At 43.5% G+C, this 20,598-nt stretch overlaps 1 protein-coding gene across 1 annotated transcript in view; it reads right to left on the bottom strand.

The window, feature by feature from the left end:
* ptprz1a (protein tyrosine phosphatase receptor type Z1a) overlaps window positions 1-20,598 on the bottom strand; it is a 298,658-nt gene that overhangs the window by 134,722 nt on the left and 143,338 nt on the right. Inside the window, exons 3-5 of the mRNA XM_070901676.1 lie at window positions 6,334-6,513; window positions 5,895-6,043; window positions 2,748-2,843 (exon numbers count right to left, since the gene is read on the bottom strand). Coding sequence (XP_070757777.1) covers window positions 2,748-2,843; window positions 5,895-6,043; window positions 6,334-6,513 — 425 coding nt within the window. The remainder of the gene's footprint in view (window positions 1-2,747; window positions 2,844-5,894; window positions 6,044-6,333; window positions 6,514-20,598) is intronic.

The following is a 20,598-nucleotide window of genomic DNA, read 5'->3' as shown; positions in this document are numbered from 1 at the left end:
AGCCCTTGCCGCCATTGTCGGGCCGACCCCGGAGTCGGCTGACAACTAAAATAAAATGGAGGCGTCGGCAATGCGCTCTCCCCTTTAAGAGCAGATGTGCCGCCCAGACACACACAGTTTCCTGCAGGGGAAAGCTGTCAGTGGCACCGACTGGCGGTGGCACCGTCCCGCAGGACAATTTCCACGTGGGCTGAAAGGGGGTCACCGCCAGTCGGAAGGGGGTCGATGAGTGCCCAACAGGCGGCAGCACGGGCGGCGCGGAAATCCGTTGCCGCCGCCAGCAACCCGGGGGCAATTTAGGACGGGTTGGCCCATCCGCTCCATTACCAGTTCCTAAGGGGGACAATTTCAGCCCCCTACTCTTTATAAAATCTTTAAATGCTCTTCTGTAAACAGGATTATTGACATTATTGGGGCCTAATTTTAATTAAATCAACTGCAAACTGCTGGGTGGGCGTTTCTGGTGCCAGTTTACCAAATACCTAAATGGTGGAAATTTGGTGCAACAGATGGCCACCCATTTTTCTGATTGGTTACATCTGACTTATGGTGGCATGTACCTGACCATTCAGAAAATATGCTATACGTTATTCAAATCTGAACGAACCGGGAAAAAAAAATATACGGCCTATCAGGGAGGAGATAAATACAGATTTGGACACAGCTTTTGACATCTAGGGTGGGATTTTTGGTTTTCGGCGAAAACACTAGTTTTCGCCAAAAGTACTGTTTTCGCTGCACATCTGTTTTTAGGACTAACTTTCGGCCTTTACGTCTGCACCCTCGGTAAAGTCGGCATTGCACGAGGATTCGCGGCGTAAACCGTGAGTTTCGGCAAATTTAGTCTGGGGTCGGTAGCGCTGTGAGAGAGGCCTTGAGACGGAGGGAAAAAAAATTTGCAAAAAACATGCACAAAATCCTTACCCACTAAATCGCTGAAAAAGAATTAAAAAATTAAAACTTTAAATTACCTTTTTTGCAGGTTTTCATACTTACCGCTGCTGGCAGGGCTGCACCAACAGGTTTGACCTGTCGGTATTCTGGGCACAGAATACAGGCCCCGAGAGAGCCGAAGGTACGACGCAAATGCAATCTGCGTTGTTGCATGTCGACGCACCTCTCCCCGGCGGTACATGGAAGCGCTGCAAAAAGGTGCCCGAGGATCCTGCCGACCGGGTTTTCGCCGGGAGGGTTAAATCGTGGCGAAAACCCGGTCGCAAAGTCGGCGAAAATCCAGCCCCGAGAATATTCAGGTCTTGCATTCTGACCCTTTGAAGGCTCAATGGCATTTCAGTTTCTCCAGAAAATAAAATTCCATCATGTCCTTACATAATTTTTTTAAATGAAGAAACCTTGGGGGCGAAATTGGCTAGTGCCCCAGTTGGGCAACGGTAACCTCTCCGGGGCTGGACATGCCGCGCCCGGCACACAAGGCCCCCTCCCCCACCAGAACGAAATTGCAGTTACCGCCTCTCACAGGAAGTGGAGCAAAATGTTGTGCGCTGCACTTCCTTTCAGGGCGGGATCAGGGGCGCTACTCAGGCGCATCGTGGAGGGCTATGCGGCCACTCCGTTAAAGGGGAGGGACGCTGCGAGCTCTGCAGGCCATTTGATTGCCTCCACTGGGCCACCAGGGCTAAGAGGTGCTGTGGTCGCAGCCCGGCACCGAAATGGAGTGCCGGGCTGCACATCGCGGCCTGGACCACACGCCAACGTGGTACAGCGGCCCGACCGGTGAATTGGGAAGAAAAAAAATGCGCGAGGTGCCGCACACCTCCCCTTTATGTTTCACCCCGCGATAGGTGTGCTCGGTTCACGACCCACGAGGTCTCCACGGGGTGAAAAGGGGTTGCCTTGCACGGCAATGATGTTATCATCGCTGGTGCAGCGGCCTGGAGCGCTAGCAGCAGGGCGTGGTGCCAATGGATTCATACCTCCGCTAACTCCCATGCAATTTCACAGGAGTCGGCAGCGCCCCCCCCCCCCACCAGGAGAAAGCACTTTCTCCCCCCATTAGCGCTCTCTGGAGGCACTAATGGCAGGCGCACAACAGGGGAATTTCAACCACCTTATTCTTAAGATCAAAAGTGCAAGGTTGAAAAGTTCAGGAGAGAAGAGGAAATAGTTCAACAAATAATGACCAGGCCATTCCAAGCTTCGGCTTCAGAACCTGTAAATTGTAAAAAGGGAGAAGCCAGTGGGAGGTAGGAAATTGATCAGAGTTGAGGTCCTGGGAAAGATTGAGTATCAAACAGTAGAATGAGTGCACTGCTCCCCAAAATAGGGAATTTCACAGGAGGCAATGGTACCAATTTTCAGCTGCAAAATAGGGTGACAAGTGGGATGTAAATGTAAAAAATTCATGCCCATGAAGAAACATTTTTTTTTTTGGACAAGTATAAGTATTTTTTATGAATTTGCATTTCCTGTATGGAGCCTTGCCCGCAGTGGGCACACATTGGCAATTTTCACACACAGTGCCTCCCAATTTACCATCTGTTATTTCTCGATATGTGCTCCCAATGGGCAGGGGAGTGCGCATTTGTACAATTTACCCTGCAGTGTTTGCACCCTTGCACCTAATTAATGATTTGACACCAACGTTCAGAGAGGTGGGGAAGATCTGAAGAAAATGAAAAATAATTATTGACCTTACACCATACACAACATAGTTTGAAGCAACACAACATTCTAAAGAAAGGGTCGATGATTTTACTCAAACCGTGCTTGCATTAAAACTTAATTACCTCAAATAAAACAGACAGAGCTTTCAGACTGCCTTGGCCTCGCACTGCATCATCAAAACTTTCAAAAAGATCTGACTCAAAGCAGAAGATCTGCATCTGAAAACACATTTTTGGAAAACAATTACTATTCTCATCTTTTGTGCTTAGAACAAACATTAGTTATGATTTTATGTATCAAAAGATGCATCATGTATCTACCTGTTTGACAGTTTATGCGCAATTCTATTATGCAATATTTAATTTTATCATTCATATATAAATACACTTCCTGACTATTACAGCAACTTTTAATTACCTGCATAAATAAGTACATTACATGCATATAGGAAACAGATGGATGCAATGAATTAGAACAATGTCCAATCGTCTCAGGGAACTGGATTAGAACTTAGCCCAAGTCAGAACGATGAGTTGAAAGTTTCCTTTCTCTCTGCTGGCTGTAAGGTTCTAAAGTGAAAGGAATTTGGGCAATTTAAACCAGCACCAGATAATTAAACACCAAATTGGTTACCCAACACAATAAAGAATGCCTAGTGTAAATGGAAATTAAAATGATCCAGTAGGCAGGATGGAGCTGAGCAAATATTCCCTAAAAATGAAAATAAAATAAAATCATGAAATGAAATACTTTGACATTTATTTGACCTTCAGAACTGAAAAAAAGTGAGTACAGAGAAGGTAAGGCATCCACAGTTAATGTGCTAAATGAATCTATGTTGTTGCCTACTTAACTCAGGTGACTCCAGCCCATCTGCTGCTGAAATCCTCATCCATGCCGTTATACCTCTAAACTTGACTATTCCAATGTTTTCTTGGCCGGCCTCCCATCTTCCACCTACATAAACTTGTGCTGATCAAAAACTCTGCTGCCCACATCTTAACTCGCTCCAAGTCTCGTTCACTCATCACTCCTGTGCTTACTGACCTACACTGGCTCCCAGTCTGACAGCGCCTCAATTTTAAATTCCTCATCCTAGTTTTCAAATCCCACTATGGCCTTGCCCCTCCCTATCTCTGTAATCTCCTCCAGCCCGACAAGCCTTTGAGATCTCTGCGCATGTCCAATTCTGGCCTCTTGTGCATCCCCGATTTTAATTGCTCCACCATTGATGGCTGTGCCTTCAGCTGCCTAGTTCCCAAGCTCTGTAGTTCCCTCCCTAAACCTCTTCCCCCTCCAAATCTCTCTCCTCTTTTAAGATGCTCCTTAAAACCTACCTCTTTGACCAAGCTTTTGCTCATCTGTCCTGGTATCTTCTTTTGTGGCTCAGTGCCAAAACTGTTTTTATTGATATCGCTCTTGTTAAGCATCTTGGGAGACTTTATGATGTTAAATGCACTATATAAATGTAAGTTGTTGTTGTTGACCACAGAACCAGGAAAATGCAGTTTTCATTTGGCTATGTTTTTTTAAATTTTCCAATTGACTTATGGGTTCTTTATGTGCTGGTGACAGCCACATCAAAGAGGACATACATGAGCCAAACCACAGCACCATAATAAAAGTGGTTGCCCAAGATGGAGAAGAGATATATAGAAAGGCAGTAGTCCGCAGAATAGCTAGGTGCTTTTGTAATAACAACCAAGGGGCCCAAATGGTGAGTTGCCACCCAGTTATCTGCTAAAGGATATTACAGAGCAGGTGCGCAAGATTTTGGAGTAGAAAGGGAAATAGTCGGAAATTGTGGTCCACGTTGCAACCAATGACATAGGAAGAAATACATTTGGGGTCCTGCAACAGGAATTTCAGCAATTAGGAGATGGTTTAAACAGCAGGACTTCAAGGGTTACTGAAAGATTACTCGGAATGTCACTTGGTAGCCAGTATAAGAATAGTAAGATAAGGGAGTTAAACGTGTGGCTGGAGATATGGTGTAGGAGAGAAGGGTTAAGATTCCCAGGACACTGGGACCAGTTCTGGAGCAGGTGTGACCTGTATGGGAAGGTTGGGCTTCATCTGATCAAAGCTGGGATCAGTGTGCTTGCTCTGAGAATAACCAATGCTATGGAGACAGAGTTAAACTAATATAACAAGGGAAGAGAAAAACAGATGGTGTAGAGGAAAAGAGAATCAAAGGTACAAGGAGTTTAGAAAAGAGAAAAACAGATCATAAAGGAGGATTAAAATGAGTATAATTACCAAACAGCCAGAGGGTGGTTTGACTTGTATGTACGTAAATGTACCATGTAGTATGAATAACATTGGTATGCTACAGGCACAAACTGCTATGGGAGACTATTGTATAATAGCGCTGACAGATATGGCTTACTATAGGGTGGGACTGCAAGCTGAATCTTCCTGGTTACAAAATATTGAGGAGGGATAGAGTAACAAAAAGGAGGCAGTGTTAAAAAGATATTTCAGCACGAGAACATAAGATGAAACAGGGGTGGTGTGAAAGCTGAATCTATTTGGGCAGAGTTAACAAATAAGAAGGGGACTGTTGGGAGTGTATTATAGACTGCCAGTGGAAAGAAGGCGCTAGAAGAGATAAGTAGACAAATTAGAAAGAGAATGCAATTACAACAGAGCCAAAATAATTGGTGATTTTAATTATCAAAAGTTAGAGTTATTTATGTGGCCAAGATGGCAGGGATTTCTACAATGTGTCCAGGACAGGTTTCTAGATAGGAAAGTTTTTAGTCTATGAAGGAAAGTGGCAGTGCTGGATCTAGTTCCAGCTAATGGCGTGGAGCATGTAGGTAATGTAAGGGGAGAGGAATATCTATCAGACAGCAACCAGACATAATTATGTTTGAATTAAACATTGAAAAGGAGAGGAAACATTCAAAGATAAAGATGCCAAAGTGGGGAAAAAAGGTCAATTTCAATTAAATAGAAAGGGAACGAGCCCAAATAAACTGGAAAATAAATCGGCAAATAAGGTGGTGTATAACAATGGGAAACGTTTGCTGACATCACAGCCGTGACTTCACTTGAAAAATAATCCTTTGGTTGTTAATTGCTTTGGGATGTCCTGAGGATATGCTAAGGTGCAACACAAATTGAAATTCTTTTATTTCTTTCAATACATGTTCAAATGCAATGTGGATGCGTTGATCCTTGGGTATGGCATAGCTTTCCTTACGGAATCAGTGCAGATAAGGGTTAATCTAATATTGAGTATAAAAACAAGGTGTTCCTATTACCTCCAAAGGAAATTTTTGTCCATCAATGGTATGTTCTGATCCATCCGATGCATTACACTTTCCCCAGTGGAACATTATCTTGCCTGCTTTGTATCTGGATTTCATGCCCCCACCACTGATATAATACTCATCTGTCAGGTTCATTTCCACTGGAGATCAAGAATAAAGACAGTTGTCATTACATATCCTGCTGTAAATATATCGGATGTGTTATTAAGAACAAACATCAGATGAATATGTTCGAACAGTGCTGACTATCATGCATTTCAGCAGCACGGTGTTCTAAGAAAACAGAAATAGGAAAAAGTAAAAAGCAGCATAATTGTAACTGAACTGTTACAGGTCGGTCCCAAATACAGGGGAAAATACCTTGAAATGCAGCTGTGATATTTTACGTGGAAATAATGCAATGTATTGAAGTAGAAAAGGAAAGCCGCACCTATTTTCCCATTATTGTGAATGACTGTCTTTCCACTGGATTCACGGTCCCAGCCTTCAAACAGCAGCTTTCGAAAATTCACGTTTACTGGAGTAAATCCATCATCGATATTGATGGGCGATTGTTTAGGACCAGTGCAGCTCGGATATTTCTTCACCCAGTTCTTTTGATTTAAGTGACCTGAAGAAATGCATCAAAATATCAGTACACTGGTCAATGATTTCATCAAGGCTGTATGGGGAAAAAATCAATCATTTTAAAATCTGTAGTTTTGCAAAAATCAGTTACCCTGTTTTATCGAGGAGCTAAAGCATTACCGAGTTACAGCAAGTTAATCCAGAATAGAATGCAGATAGAATTAACAGTAGACTGTTGTTATGAGGCTGTAATGCAATCAAAGGATTCTAACTACTTCAGAAATCAGATACTTACGCACTTAGAATCTCAACATTGTAATACAAGCAAACATTGTTTCCTTTATGTAATGTTGAAATTAAGGTTACCTAACCCACCAAGTGCAAAACTGACAGAATTGGATTGGATACTTGTTTACAGATAATACTTTCCATTGACTTCATCGACAGGCGGCTCCTCAGCTTGGCTAGGTGAAAATTCAAGTGTGAGTGAAGCGTAGTAATAATGAAGTAAACAGAGTTACTTCAATGGTGGGATTTAGATTAAGGGTTATGAACAATCGTCGAGAGAGTTTTGCCTTGTGTTAGTGCATATCTCAAACCTGGGTTCAGTTTCATTATGATTGTGTGGATAGGGTAAGATCCTGCTTGAGCTTTGAAGGCAGAGGAAGACAGATAGTTGCGCTAGAATCTATTATGGAACAGGAACAAGACATTCGTCACAACTTAAGGGTAGTTATTTGGGTGGAATTGCTAGGTGCTTCTTGGAGGATAAACAAGACACAGGGGTATTGTCAGTACATTGAGTTTGGGAGGAGATGAGATAAATACACACAATAACTGTTGGCAAAGCATGTTAGGACGAAAGATTTGGGTTAGGCCTATGCAAATCTGAGCGAGATTATTGCCATGCATTCAACTGAATGCTATAGTGCAAAGCTAGAACTAGTCATAGCTTCCTGGCACAATAGATTGTTTGCACATTATTCTTTTAAATAAAAATGAGTCGGTTAATTACACTGGAGTGTCTGTGTCCTGACTGAAATAATCTCCACTCTTTTTTTCTAGCTTGCAGAGCTGAAGATGCTGTGGTTGGACGTAACAGTTAGTTGTAGTACCAGCCCGTATCCCATGGCTGAATATTGCAGTTTATATATAAATTGTCATTGGATTCATTCAGGCAGGGGAAGTTCAAACAATAAGTGACCACTTTTCAGTATCTTGATTATAGAACATAAGATTATCTTTCCCACTACCAAAATTTTGGGACACCGAAGTTAAAAAGTGGCATACAACTTTCACCTCTTAGGCCCTGGGTTCAAATCCAGCCTGTATAATGGGATGAATGTCTTCTCTCTCTCTCTGCTATGCAAGGTATGTTTGGGTAGTCGCAGTTCCGTGCTAATAGCTGTGGCTCACAGCACAAAAAATTAGCATTCAGTCGAAAATTTCACTCAAGAGAAACCACAGGGTGTTTGACATGGACAGTATCAGTATCTGAAGTTGGGGCTGAGGAATGTTATTGGGACAGAACAGAGGGACAGAGAGAGGGAGCTTTACTCTACATTGAACTATGCTACATTCAACCTGAATGTTCCCATCTTTATGAGCACAAAAATAATCACCAAAAAGAAAAGGTGGCAGCTTTAGTTCAATTCCCAGTGACATAGATGTTTACATTCTGTGACAGAATCAGTGGTCAACATATGGAATGAGCACTGAGTAAAAAGACTTTCCTCAAGGTCACATTTTTTAAAATTCTCCTCCAATAACATACAAATCAGGCACGGTATATTTGGGTGAAGTGAACTTCCTGCCCCTGTAGCATCATCATGTAAATCCTGTACCATATAAAATGACCCCTCTTCTGTACCCTGACTGTGTAAACTTTTCCCTAGATTACTGATCAATAAAGATGAAAGATTATTGACAGGAAGTGATGGGTTTGTAGTGCAGCATAACTACAAGGCTGGGCAAGAGCAAAACTGCAAGCCTTGCAAATCGGAAATAAAAAACAGAAAATGCTGGCAATGCACAGTAGATCTATCAGCATGTGAATAAGAAAAAGGAGCTAACATTTCAGATGTAACCTTTAACCAAGGATCCAGCATTTCCATTTATTATATTTCACAAGTTCCTGGCTGTATTTTCTTGGGTATATATTATGGTGCACTTGGAATAGAATGGAGTTACAGGTTGCCATTTAAACTGCAGCGAGGCCAGGGCGCTGAAATGTTTCAAATGGAAGCCTTGGCTGCTGTTTCTTTCAGGTTTAACCTTGGTCCTTCTGAGAGCCCGTAGGTCAATCGAGTACTCAAATTCTACCCAGAGTTAGCTACTGATATTGCAACTGGCAAACAGCCATTGACCCACTGGGCTGTCAGTTGCCTGTACTTACAGTCAGACGCAGCTGCAATTAACCCTTGTCTCTGAAATGATAAATACAGGCATGCTCGTCGTCTCACGTGCGTGCCAGCAATCTGTTTCAAAACAACAAACTGTTTGATACATCACTCAGACTGTTTGCAGAAAACAAGCCCGAACAACTGATCTAGCAATCAATGAAATAGTAGGAGATGGCTAGTAGCTCATGCTTTATCTGCCTGCGTGATATAATTGATCAAAAAACATGTTTACCTGCAAGGATCTTGGGTTTATACAAAGAATCTTGCTTAGTAAGGAAAATACTCTGGTTCTAAGGTTTGAGAAGCAGACTGAAGCAAACATATCTGAGCAGCAAAATCTTCATTTCTTGCGTTCACTTGTTGGAACCAAGTCATTTCAGCAAGACAAAAATCTGTGGAGCTTAAAGTGCCCGTGTTACAGATTTCCAAGACAGTTAGAAGGACTTTGTTAAAGGGCTCCATGAGAATTCTGAAACTATTATTTTGGTCCGAAGAAATTTCTAAAAATGTACACAAATTTGAGTTAGGAGTTTTAGCCTAAGTTGCATGGTTTGCTGTTGTGGTGGTGTGGTGGTACTTCACCTGTTGGGAGAGATTAGCACAGAGCGGGCATCAGTACTATTTCTGGCATATACCCTAGGGCAAATTACACCCCATTCACTGCATGCATAAAATGATGTTTTGTTTGATAAGATGTGAGGATCTGTCTATGGATATACTTTCTGTGACAAGTACAAGGGCTTTGAGAAAATCATAACAGCAGTATTACGAACAATGTAACTTTACCACCATCCATAATGCAAATGAAATATAATATTAATGGTACTTTTTACAATTACTAGTGGAGTTGTGTTAATATGAGTTCTACTAATGCTCCTCCTGCTAAAACTTCTTCTAGTACGCCTCCTACTAGTAATCCTGGCACCAGAACTTTGCCTTAGGGGAAACAACAGCAAAGTACAAATACATGATACCACCCAACTGTACCCTGTCTCCATTTCAGTGTCTTGCACAGTGCTGGTGGGCTTGCTGTCCATTGTGTACATCATGAATTGGCCTGGAAACAAACTGGAGGGAAATGGGATTGACTGAACAGAAGGAATTGATTTCTGAGTGAAGCTAACTACATGTAAATCCTAACTATTTTTAGCAATGCCGTACTCATGAGGAAGGAGAGAAATCTCATGTTAAAAAAGCTTATAGGTCTTCAGCTGGAGTATTACGTGCAGTTCTGGTAATCGCATTACAAGAAGGACCTGATTGCACTGGAGAGAGTACAGAGGAGATTTACGAGGATGTTGCCGGGAGTGGAGAATTTGAGTTATGGGGACGGATTAGATAGGCTGGATTTGTTTTCATTGGAACAGAGAAGGCTGAGGGGAGATCTCATTGAGGTGTATAAAAATATGAAGGGCCTAGATATAGTGGATATAAAAGGCCTATTTCCCTTAACAGAGGGGTCAACAACCAGGGACATAAATTTAAAGTAATTGGTAGAAGGTTGAGAGAGGATTTGAGGGGAAATTTCTTTGCGCAGAGGGTTGTAGGGGGTCTGGAACTCACTGCCTGAAAGAGTGGTGGAGGCAGAAACCCTCACTACACTTAAAAAATACTTGGATGTGCACCTGAAGTGCCATAATCTGCAGGGTTACGGACCTAGAGCTGGAAAGTGGGATTAGCTTGGATAGCCTTTTGTTGGCCAGCACGGACACGATGGGCCGGAATGGATGCTGCAAACTTCTATGATTATATGTGTATGTGGTTACAATCACCTTGCATGTCACTGAGAAAAATACCAAAAGGAATCCTTTTATACTGATAGATTGTGTTACAACAGCCAAATTCAAAGCAACAAATAAATTGAACTGTCATGCATTGTGGACTTTCAGTCGTAACATAAGAACACGAACAAAAAACAAACAAAATAGTGTTGATTTCCCATCCGGCATTCTATATTTCCAAGACAGCTCAACTCAGTTATAACGCCATTCTATCATTTTGATTTGAAATACTGTGCTTCCGCACTACAATATAAATGCCACATTACAAGCCTGTGAAATGCATACCTAATAAAGCGGTACAAGTAATTGTGTTAAACAGGTCTACACCCACATTCCCAGGGGACAATTACATTCATTTTACTTGGCATTTTGTTCCAATACAAATGCATAATATAAAGCTATTTATTCATCGATTTTAAAAAAGTGATGTGAGTCATCCATTATTTTCAAAAGGATATAAAAACAGAGTTCCACAAATGGTGCGTTAAAGCGGAATACAGCTACGAGAGACAAATCGTTACAAATTGGGGTCTGCTATAGCTACTTTTTTGGGTTCAGTAATGCCTGTTATTTCTGTAAGCAATCCAAGCATCTTCCTTCTATGGGAGTAGACTCACTTGAACAATAGCACAATAGCGGGACTCACAAGTGCAACAGTGAAACTATCTTTACGTCTGGACCAGATCTCCACGCCTTTCACACAATGTCTCCAAAGGCAGAACAAGCTAACACTAGATAAGCCAAGGTTTGGTTTTTGAATAGTTTACATGGCTTTATTTTACATTAAGGTGAAATGTACAGAGCAATCATCTGTTTGATCAGCACAACTTATATTCACATAATAAAACATAAAGGACACACCATGCTTTCCCGTATCAGTTGGTCATCTTACTTGACTTCAGCAAAATGAATCTGCTGCACCTTCCCCTATGGTTCAGTGTCTCTTTTCCCTGCAATCTCCTTCTCACAACCTTTGCTGTGCTGCCTTGCTGACATTTCTGTGCCTGTGTTTCTCTGTAAAAGCCTGACTCTGGTGCAATGTTCATATCATTTTTTTTGACTGTGTGGCCCCATCAAAATTCCGCACATGCGCAGTTTTTCCCACTAAAAGTCGGTGAGCCGGCTGCGCGGGAGGCTCGAGAGTGCAGCCTTGCAGCTTAAAGGCAACATTGCTCTGGTGTCAGCTTTTAGTCAAAATTGACTGCCTCTCATTGAAGAACGGAGTCCACTGAGTCGAGTGAGTAGGATTGGTGCAGCAGCACGAAATGTGAACAGTCACTGGAATGTCATATCATCTTTGTCCATGGGTGCTGATTCAGATGTTTCTGTCTGAAGCCTAATATACACCTACATGCCATTCTGTCCTGCGAGCTTAATCCTTGAGAGCTAAGATTAGGTCAATGTTAGCGGATTTCCCATGGTTACGTAAACCGTCGTGTGATTCAGCCTGAGTGGTTTTTAAACAATAAGCTTTAATTATACATTGACTGATGTCAGTATTGTTCTTATACAACTGTTCTACAGTATTACATTAAATAACAAGCAATTAATATAACCTGTTTCCTCCATGAAGTCTGTTTCAGCTGATCAGACTTCATCATCATCATCATAGGCAGTCCCTCGAAACGAAGATGAATTGCTTCCACGCCAAAAAAGGATGAGTTCACAGGTGCCCCAATAATGGGCCCAATACTCCAGGTCCCGAAACACATCCTGAAGGGTGGAAGATGCCGATGCGTAGATTTTTTTAATGTGTGGTGGCCATTGCACACCAGCCACCACACGGCTTGACAGAGCTAGGACTTGGTCCAGTGGCAAATGTTATCCAAGATGACTGGAGACCTGCTCTGCTGCACGGACTTAGTGCACACACATATCGCAGTGTAGGCTGGCCCATGCTCCCCCTGGGCCCCTGGCTCCGAACTCATGCCTCTCCTGGGCCCTGATCACATCCCTCCACAGTCTCTTGCCGCTCCTGCTGTACTTGCCCATGCTCCAACCACCAACCTGGACCCCGACGATGTCACTCTTCGCTGCTGTCGCCCTTCTGCACCAGCTCGAGCCGAACACCAACGGCAGGTTGGGGCCATGAAAAGAGCGTTGAGCGGTGGCCCAGGTGCAGCATGGAGGCCCCGACCTGCGTGAGAACACCAGCGGCAGGTTGGGGCCATAAAAGGAGCGGTGGTGCGGCAGCCCGGGAGCAGAGTAGAGGCAAAGCACTGCAGGGTCAGACTTATAACCTTTGTGGGTCACCGTTATGATGAAAGAACTTCCGACTAGCCACCAGAGCGCTTTAACATTTGGAGGGAACAGGTCCTACCCTTATACCATTCGGCTACCTTGGGTCGAATCTACGCATAACAGTATTCCACCAAGCTGACGTGACATTTGAGGGTTGTCCCCACTTCGATAGAACAGAAATGGATGCCAAAACTATCAAGATTCTGCAAGGCCACGCCCTATGCATGCATAAGGCAAGTGGCCTTGCAGGATCTTGATAGTCCCCTTTTCTCCACATTCGCTCTCTGGCTAAAATGCTAAAGCAAAGCATGCTGCGATACTTTGAACATTTAAACCACTTTAAAATATTCTAGCACTCGATAGTACCATTTTTAACATATATTACATCAAGGCTGGCCCTGTGGTGGGAATGTGTGTAATCCTGAAATGTGACAAGCACATTCAATTCAAACTACGCCCAGCAGCTGGATATGTTGAAGGATAAGCATAGAAAGCCATCCTACCCACTGGTTTCTCTTCCCTATGAAGACCCTCGATTGGGTGTTTATACACAGCTAGGAACCACTCCACAGAATACTGTCAGCAAATGGCTCTCTGGGGAAATTCCTGCTGATTGGCACTCAGGATAGACTTGTAAACCAATCAGGAGATGTTCAAGCTGGTAAAATTCAGTGCCAACTCATTGCCACAAAATTGGAAGTAAAATTCAGGAAATGAAAAGTCACCAGAAGCAAAGAAAAGATCATTGGCATCTGTACTTTAAAAAAAATTCACATACACCCATTTGGAATTCTGCAAATTGAGAGACTGGGACAGAGAGAGAGAGTGAGGCTGGGGGAGTGAGAGCGAGCGAGACTAGTGGTGGGAGGGGAGGAGAGAGACTGGGGGAGAGAGAGAGAGAGAGAGAGAGAGAGAGAGAGAGAGAGAGAGTGAGTAAGACTGGGGGGCGGCGGGGGGGGGGGAGTGAGACTGGGGGGGGAAGGGGAGGAGAGAGACTGGGGGAGACAGAGAGTGTGAGTGAGACTGGGGGGGGGGGGAGAGAGAGAGTGTGAGACTGGGGGAGAGAGAGACTGGGGGAGAGAGAGAGAGAGAGAGCCTGGGGCAGAGAGAGAGTGCGAGAGCCTGGGGCAGAGAGAGAGAGGGAAACTGGGGTAGAGAGAGAGAGAGACTTGGGCAGAGAGAGTGGAGGAGATAGAGAGGGGTCAGAATGGGGGAGAGAGAGTGGGGACAGAGAGAAAGTGGGGACAGAGAGAGAGTGGGAGGAAGCAAGAGAGGGGAGCAGAGAGAAAGAGGAGGTCAGGAACTCAGTGGGGTCAGGGTGTGGTGGTAGAGAGCACAGTGGGGATGGGGAAGAACATCATCCAGGTCTAAATGTGGGGGAGTTGAGAGCGATAAGACAAGTCACCTTCTTCCAACCCCATCATGTTCTCCCTCTCCTGGCCCTATACCTGGTTGATATCTTGGAAAGCTTGGTGCATGTGTGAAAAGTGACATCATTGGAGTGGATGAAATTCGTAAGTCACGACACTGTCACTATTCACTTCATACCCAATAAACCTGTTAACGATCCATGGCCCACACACAATGCCCCATCTATGGCAGCAGGTGGGGGGGTGATGGGGGGTGGGGGGGGGGGAGAGATCAGGTCAGGAATGTTGGGGGGATTACAACCAATGCATCCACAATCCCTGCTGCTGCTACTCTTAAGACCCTAGAATGCAAGCCATCAGGTCCAGGGGATTTATCTGCCTTTAGTCCCATTATCTTACTGAGTACCACCTCCTTAGTGATTGTGACTGTGTTAAGTTCCTCCCCCACATAGCCCCTAGACTCTCCACTGTCGGAATATTGTTAGTGTCCTCTACCGTAAAGGCTGATACAAAATATTTGTTCAGAGTTTCTGCCATCTCCATGTTCCCCATCACTAATTCCCCAGTCTCGTCCTCTAAGGGACCAACATTTACTTTCGCCACTCTTTTCCTTTTTATATACCTATAAAAACTCTTGCTATCTGTTTTTATATTTTGCGCTAGTTTACTTTCATAGTCTACCTTCCCTTTCTTAATCATTTTTTTAGTCGTTCTTTGCTGGCTTTTAAAATCTTCCCAAACTTCTGTCCTCCCACTAGTTTTGGCCACTTTATATGCCCTTGTTTTTAATTGGATACCGTCCTTTATTTCTTTAGTTAGCCACGGATGGCTATCTTTTCTCTTACACCCTTTCTTCCTCACTGGAATATATTTTCCTTGTGAAATATCTCCTTAAATGTTCATCAACCGTCATATACTTTAATCTATTTTCCCAGTCCACTTTACCCAACTCTGCCCTCATACCTTCATAGTCTCCTTTATTTAAGCTTGGTACGCTAGTTAGAGATCCAACTTTCTCACCCTCCATCTGAATTTGAAATTCAATCATGCCATGATCACTCACGTAGGCAGGGTGGTTCTAATTACACATTCCAGAGAAACTGCTGGGTGTGTCTTATCCTCCAAGGGGACCAATCAGCAATCAAGTCTTGTGATCAAGGGGACCCAATCAGATCTTTAGGTGTTAGAAATAAACACATCCATTTTAAATAAGAAGGCCAAACGATAGGGAACTAGTCCATGAAAATTCATGCATTATATCTACTGCTCTACAATACACTTCTGTTTAGAAACAGATCTGAAATAATTTCTAAAGATAAGCAAGTTTAGATTTTTTTGGGGTGGAATGGCGTCTACTGCAAATGCAGACTAATGGATTAAATTTTGAATTCACCGAATCCTTTTGATCACAAATGTTATTAGTTAGAGGAGCAAATTATGGAGCTAGTTTTAAAAATATATCTGCTATTAAATTCACAGTTATCTTGTATGGAATGAAAGATCCTTTTTGGGATTTTAGTTCTAGTTAGTATGTGAACAACACAGTGAAGACTCCTAACATAATCAATTTATGTGGGAATTCACATAAAACCTTGGGATGGATATGAAACTGGGTGAAGGGTAGTAAGCAATGAATATTTGTTGGATGAGTTATGTTGGGTTGTTTGGGGTGGGCAATACTGGTGTCCCGTAGGGCATGGTGTTGGGACCATTGCCATCTCTAATTTACATAAATGACCAGGATTCAGAAATCCAATGCTGATGATACCAAACTAGGAGGGACACGTTGCATATTGCCAATATACTCAAATACACTATCACAGTACAGTGAGCATCTCAACAACTCTGTTGCAAAACTAGGACGTCACTAGTCCAGTAGAAGTGTAATATTACAATAACTGTTCATAGTGAAAACCAAAGGCTATAGCTATGGGCTCCAACAACATCCGGGCTGCAATGCTGAAGACTTGTGCTCTAGAACTACCTGCACCTGTAGCCAAGCTATTCCAGTACAGCTGCAACACTGACAACTGCCCGATAAAGTGGAAAATTGCCCAAGTATGCCCTGTCCACAAAAGCAGGATAAATTCAAACTGGCCCATCAGGCTACTCACAATCATCAGCAAAGTGATGGAAGGGGCCGTTGACAGTGCTATCAGGCGGCACTTACTCACCAATAACCTGATGCTCAGTTTGGGTTCCGCCAGGACCACTCTGCTCCTGATCTCAATAAATCCTTAGTTCAAACCGGAACAAAAGAGCTGCATTCTAGAGGTGTGGCGAGAGTGACTGCCCTTGACATCAAGGCAGCATTTGACCTGAGTGTGGCATCAAGGAGCCCTAGTAAAATTGAAGTCAATGGGAATCAAGGGGAAAACTCTCCACTGGCTGGAGTCATACCTAGCACAAAGGAAGATGGCTATGGTTGTTGGAGGTCAATCATCTCAGCCCCAGTACATTGCCTTGAGGAACATCTACAGCAATGTCCTAGGCCCAACCATCTTCATCAATGACCTTCCCTGCATCATAAGGCCAGAAATGGGGATGTTCACTGATGATTGCACAGTGTTCAGTTCAATTCGCAACTCCTCAGATAATGAAGCAAACTATGCCCGCATGTAGCAAGACCTGGACAACATTCAGACTTGGGCTGATAAGTGGCAAGTAACATTCGCTCCATACAAGTGCCAGCTAACAACTATCTCCAACAAGAGAAAGTCTAACCACCTCCCCTTGGCATTCAATGGCATTAACATCATCAAATCCTCCACCATCAACATCCTGGGGAGGGGTCACCATTGATCAGAAACTTAACTGGACCAGCTACATAAATACTGTGGCTACAAGAGCAGGTCAGAAGCTGGATATTCTGCGACAAGTATCTCACCTCCTGACTCGCCAAAGCATTTCCACCATCTACAAGGCACAAGACAGGAGTATGATGGAATACTCGCCACTTGTCTGGATGTGTGCAGCTCCAACCACACTCAAGAAGTTCGACACCATCTCAGATATAGCAGCCCGCTTGATTGCCACCCCATCCTCCACATTAAACATTCACTCCCTCCACCACCAGCGCACCGTGGCTGCAGTGTGCGCCATCTACAAGAGGCACTGCAGCAACTCACCAAAACTACTTCAAAGCATCGCCCAAACCTGCAAACTCTACCACCCTGAGAAGGAGAAGTGCAGCAGACGCATGGGAACACCACACCTCTCAGTTCCCTTCCAGGACACATACATCCTGACTTGGAAATATATCCTTCATCGTCGCTAGGTCAAAATCCTGGAAATCCCTCCCTAACAGCATTGTGGGAGCACCTTCACCACACGGACTGCAACGTTTCAAGAAGGTGGCTCAACGCCACCGTCTCAAAGTCAATTAGCGATGGACAATAAATGCTGGCTTTGATAGTGATGCCCACATTCCAGGAACAATTTTTTTAAATAGGCCAGAAAGATGCCGGAGAGTCTGAACTGTACACTTACAGCCGTAAAGCAAGCCAAGCAGTAAGGCGGTCTACATCACACATCAATCCACTCAAAATAAATTTGGCTGAAGGAGAAGTCTAAATAACAGACAATGGCTTTGAGAGGGAGTGGGGCTATTCAACATTCATTTTAATAAAACTGAAGATTGAGAAAAAGTTGATTATAATGGAATATCATGCTAGTTAGCACATTCATGCATATTTTTATGTAAGCCCCTCTTTTTCAAAACCATTCCGAAATATACTGCTGCTTTCAGTATTTAAAATATTGAGATGGAACCACAAAAGTTTACAGCACAGAAGGAGGCCACTCAGCTCATTGTGTCAGTGCCGGCTCTTTACTCGAACTAATTCCATTGCTCTGTTCTCTTCCCATAGCCATGCACCTTCCTCTGTTTCAAAGGTTTACTCACTTTTCCCTCAAAAGATGGAATAGTCTCTGACTCTGATACTTCCTGTGACAAAGATTAGTGGGAAAGCGGGTTGTGTAGAGGACACAGAGAGACTGCAAGGAGATTTGGATAGGTTAAGCGAATGGACTAAGGTTTGGCAGATGGAATACAATGTCGGAAAGTGTGAGGTCATCTACCTTGGGAAAAAAAACAGTAAAAGGGAATATTATTTGAATGGGGAGAAATTACAACATGCTGAGGTGCAGAGGGACCTGGGGGTCCTTGTGCATGAATCCCAAAAAGTTAGTTTGCAGGTGCAGCAGGTAATCAGGAAAGCGAATGGAATGTTGGCCTTTATTGCGAGAGGGATGGAGTACAAAAGCAGGGAGGTCCTGCTGCAACTGTATAGGGTATTGGTAAGGCCGCACCTGGAGTACTGTGTGCAGTTTTGGTCACCTTACTTAAGGAAGGATATACTGGCTTTGGAGGGGGTACAGAGACGATTCACTAGGCTGATTCCGGAGATGAGGGGGTTACCTTATGATGATAGATTGAGTAGACTGGGTCTTTACTCGTTGGAGTTCAGAAGGATGAGGGGTGATCTTATAGAAACATTTAAAATAATGAAAGAGATAGACAAGATAGAGGCGGAGAGGTTGTTTCCACTGGTGGGGGAGACGAGAACTAGGGGGCACAGCTTCAAAATACGGGGGAGCCAATTTAAAACCGAGTTGAGAAGGAATTTCTTCTCCCAGAGGGTTGTGAATCTGTGGAATTCTCGGCCCAAGGAAGCAGTTGAGGCTAGCTCATTGAATGTATTCAAGTCACAGATAGATAGATTTTTAACCAATAAGGGAATTAAGGGTTACGGGGAGCGGGCGGGCAAGTGGAGCTGAGTCCACGGCCAGATCAGCCATGATCTTGTTGAATGGTGGAGCAGGCTCGAGGGGCTAGATGGCCTACTCCTGTTCCTAATTCTTATGTTCTTATGTTCTTATGTTCAAAGCATTTCATTTCTCCGAAAATGTTCTCACAATTTAAATTGATATCTTGTGACTGAAATAGGAACTAATTTGTCCTTATTCACCCCATCAAAACCCTTCATAATTTCACAAATCTCTATTAAATCTTCTCTGAGTCTTCTGTAGTCCGTTGGAAATAGTCTGAATACCTCAAGTCTCTTCAAGATGTTGAAGGAATGTTCTCATCGTTCCTCATGTTGCTCTCCCATTGTGCCACCTCCAGTAATTGAAGCTGGATAAAGAATGCAAATACTCTGGCTAAGAAATGCTAAATGCTGTTAAGAAATGAGAACCATGGAAACACTACAAAATTGCTACAGATAGCTTTCACCGGAGCACTAATGCTCCACCGAGCCAGTATTATTTGGGGACTGTGCTCCTTTGCCTTTGAAGGAAAAATGATCCATTGCATAATTTTAAAAATTCCGACTTTAGAAACAGTGTTCATAGCTGTGAACTCAATTATACTTCCCATTGAAAAGCATTTGAAATATTGTTTTAAATTAGACCGATGAGAATTTAGAATGAATTATCTTCATTGTGCTTCAAACAATAAAGTTCCATTTTAATCAGATAACTTGCAGTACTGTGCTCTGGAAGGTCAATAATATTTCAGGCAGTCCTCAATGAAAGTGTCAAATTTCCCACATTGGACTGTTCTGTCACCTAAGAACTCACTTTTAGAGTGGAAGAACGTCTTCCTCGATTTCGATGGACTGCCAGGCCAGCGGCCTGGCACCCAAGAGGGGGTGCCAAGCTGCCAGTTGGCGGTCTGGCCGAACCCGGGGCCACAATAGTCTGGTCAACTCAAAAAAAATGGCGGCTGCGGCATTCGGCCCTTCCTTTTAATTACCGCTGCAACGCCAGGGCCGAGAGCGAGGAGACAAGGTGCACCGACAGAAAAAACTGTCAGGGGCGCTGCGGGTGGGGCATCAATTTTTTTTTGCTGAATTTGGGTTGGGATAAAATGGAGGTGAGGGATAGCTTTTATGACGCGCTTGCAGTGGTCGATAGCAGTGGGATGGAAGTGAGGAAAGGCCGAAAAATCCCCGACCTAAATTTGGGTCAGGGTGGCCAGTTGACCACAAAGCGGCAGCCACAGGATTCCGCCGCATGGCCGCCACAAACGGGCAGTAATGGATCTTTCCGAGACACTGAATTTCGGTCCCCATGTTTCCTCATCAGTTATTACACTTGTGAAGATTTTTAAGCAAAGTGCCTCAAAGCAGCATAAATTTAATAGGAAGAGCACAACTTCTGGTTCTAAGAGAAGAGAAAAGTATCTCCCTCCACATCACAAGGCATTTATTCAAAGGACTTTACCATAATTATCTCACCAATCGCAGTAAGATCAAACAGTCCTCAGAATACCACTGAGATTGCAACATGGATATTTAGTTATGATTTTGATTCAGCAGAATCATTCTTT

Source organism: Pristiophorus japonicus, chromosome 15 (assembly GCF_044704955.1).
Source record: "Pristiophorus japonicus isolate sPriJap1 chromosome 15, sPriJap1.hap1, whole genome shotgun sequence".
NCBI lineage: Eukaryota > Metazoa > Chordata > Chondrichthyes > Pristiophoridae > Pristiophorus > Pristiophorus japonicus.
This window is presented reverse-complemented; position numbering and strand designations above follow the sequence as displayed.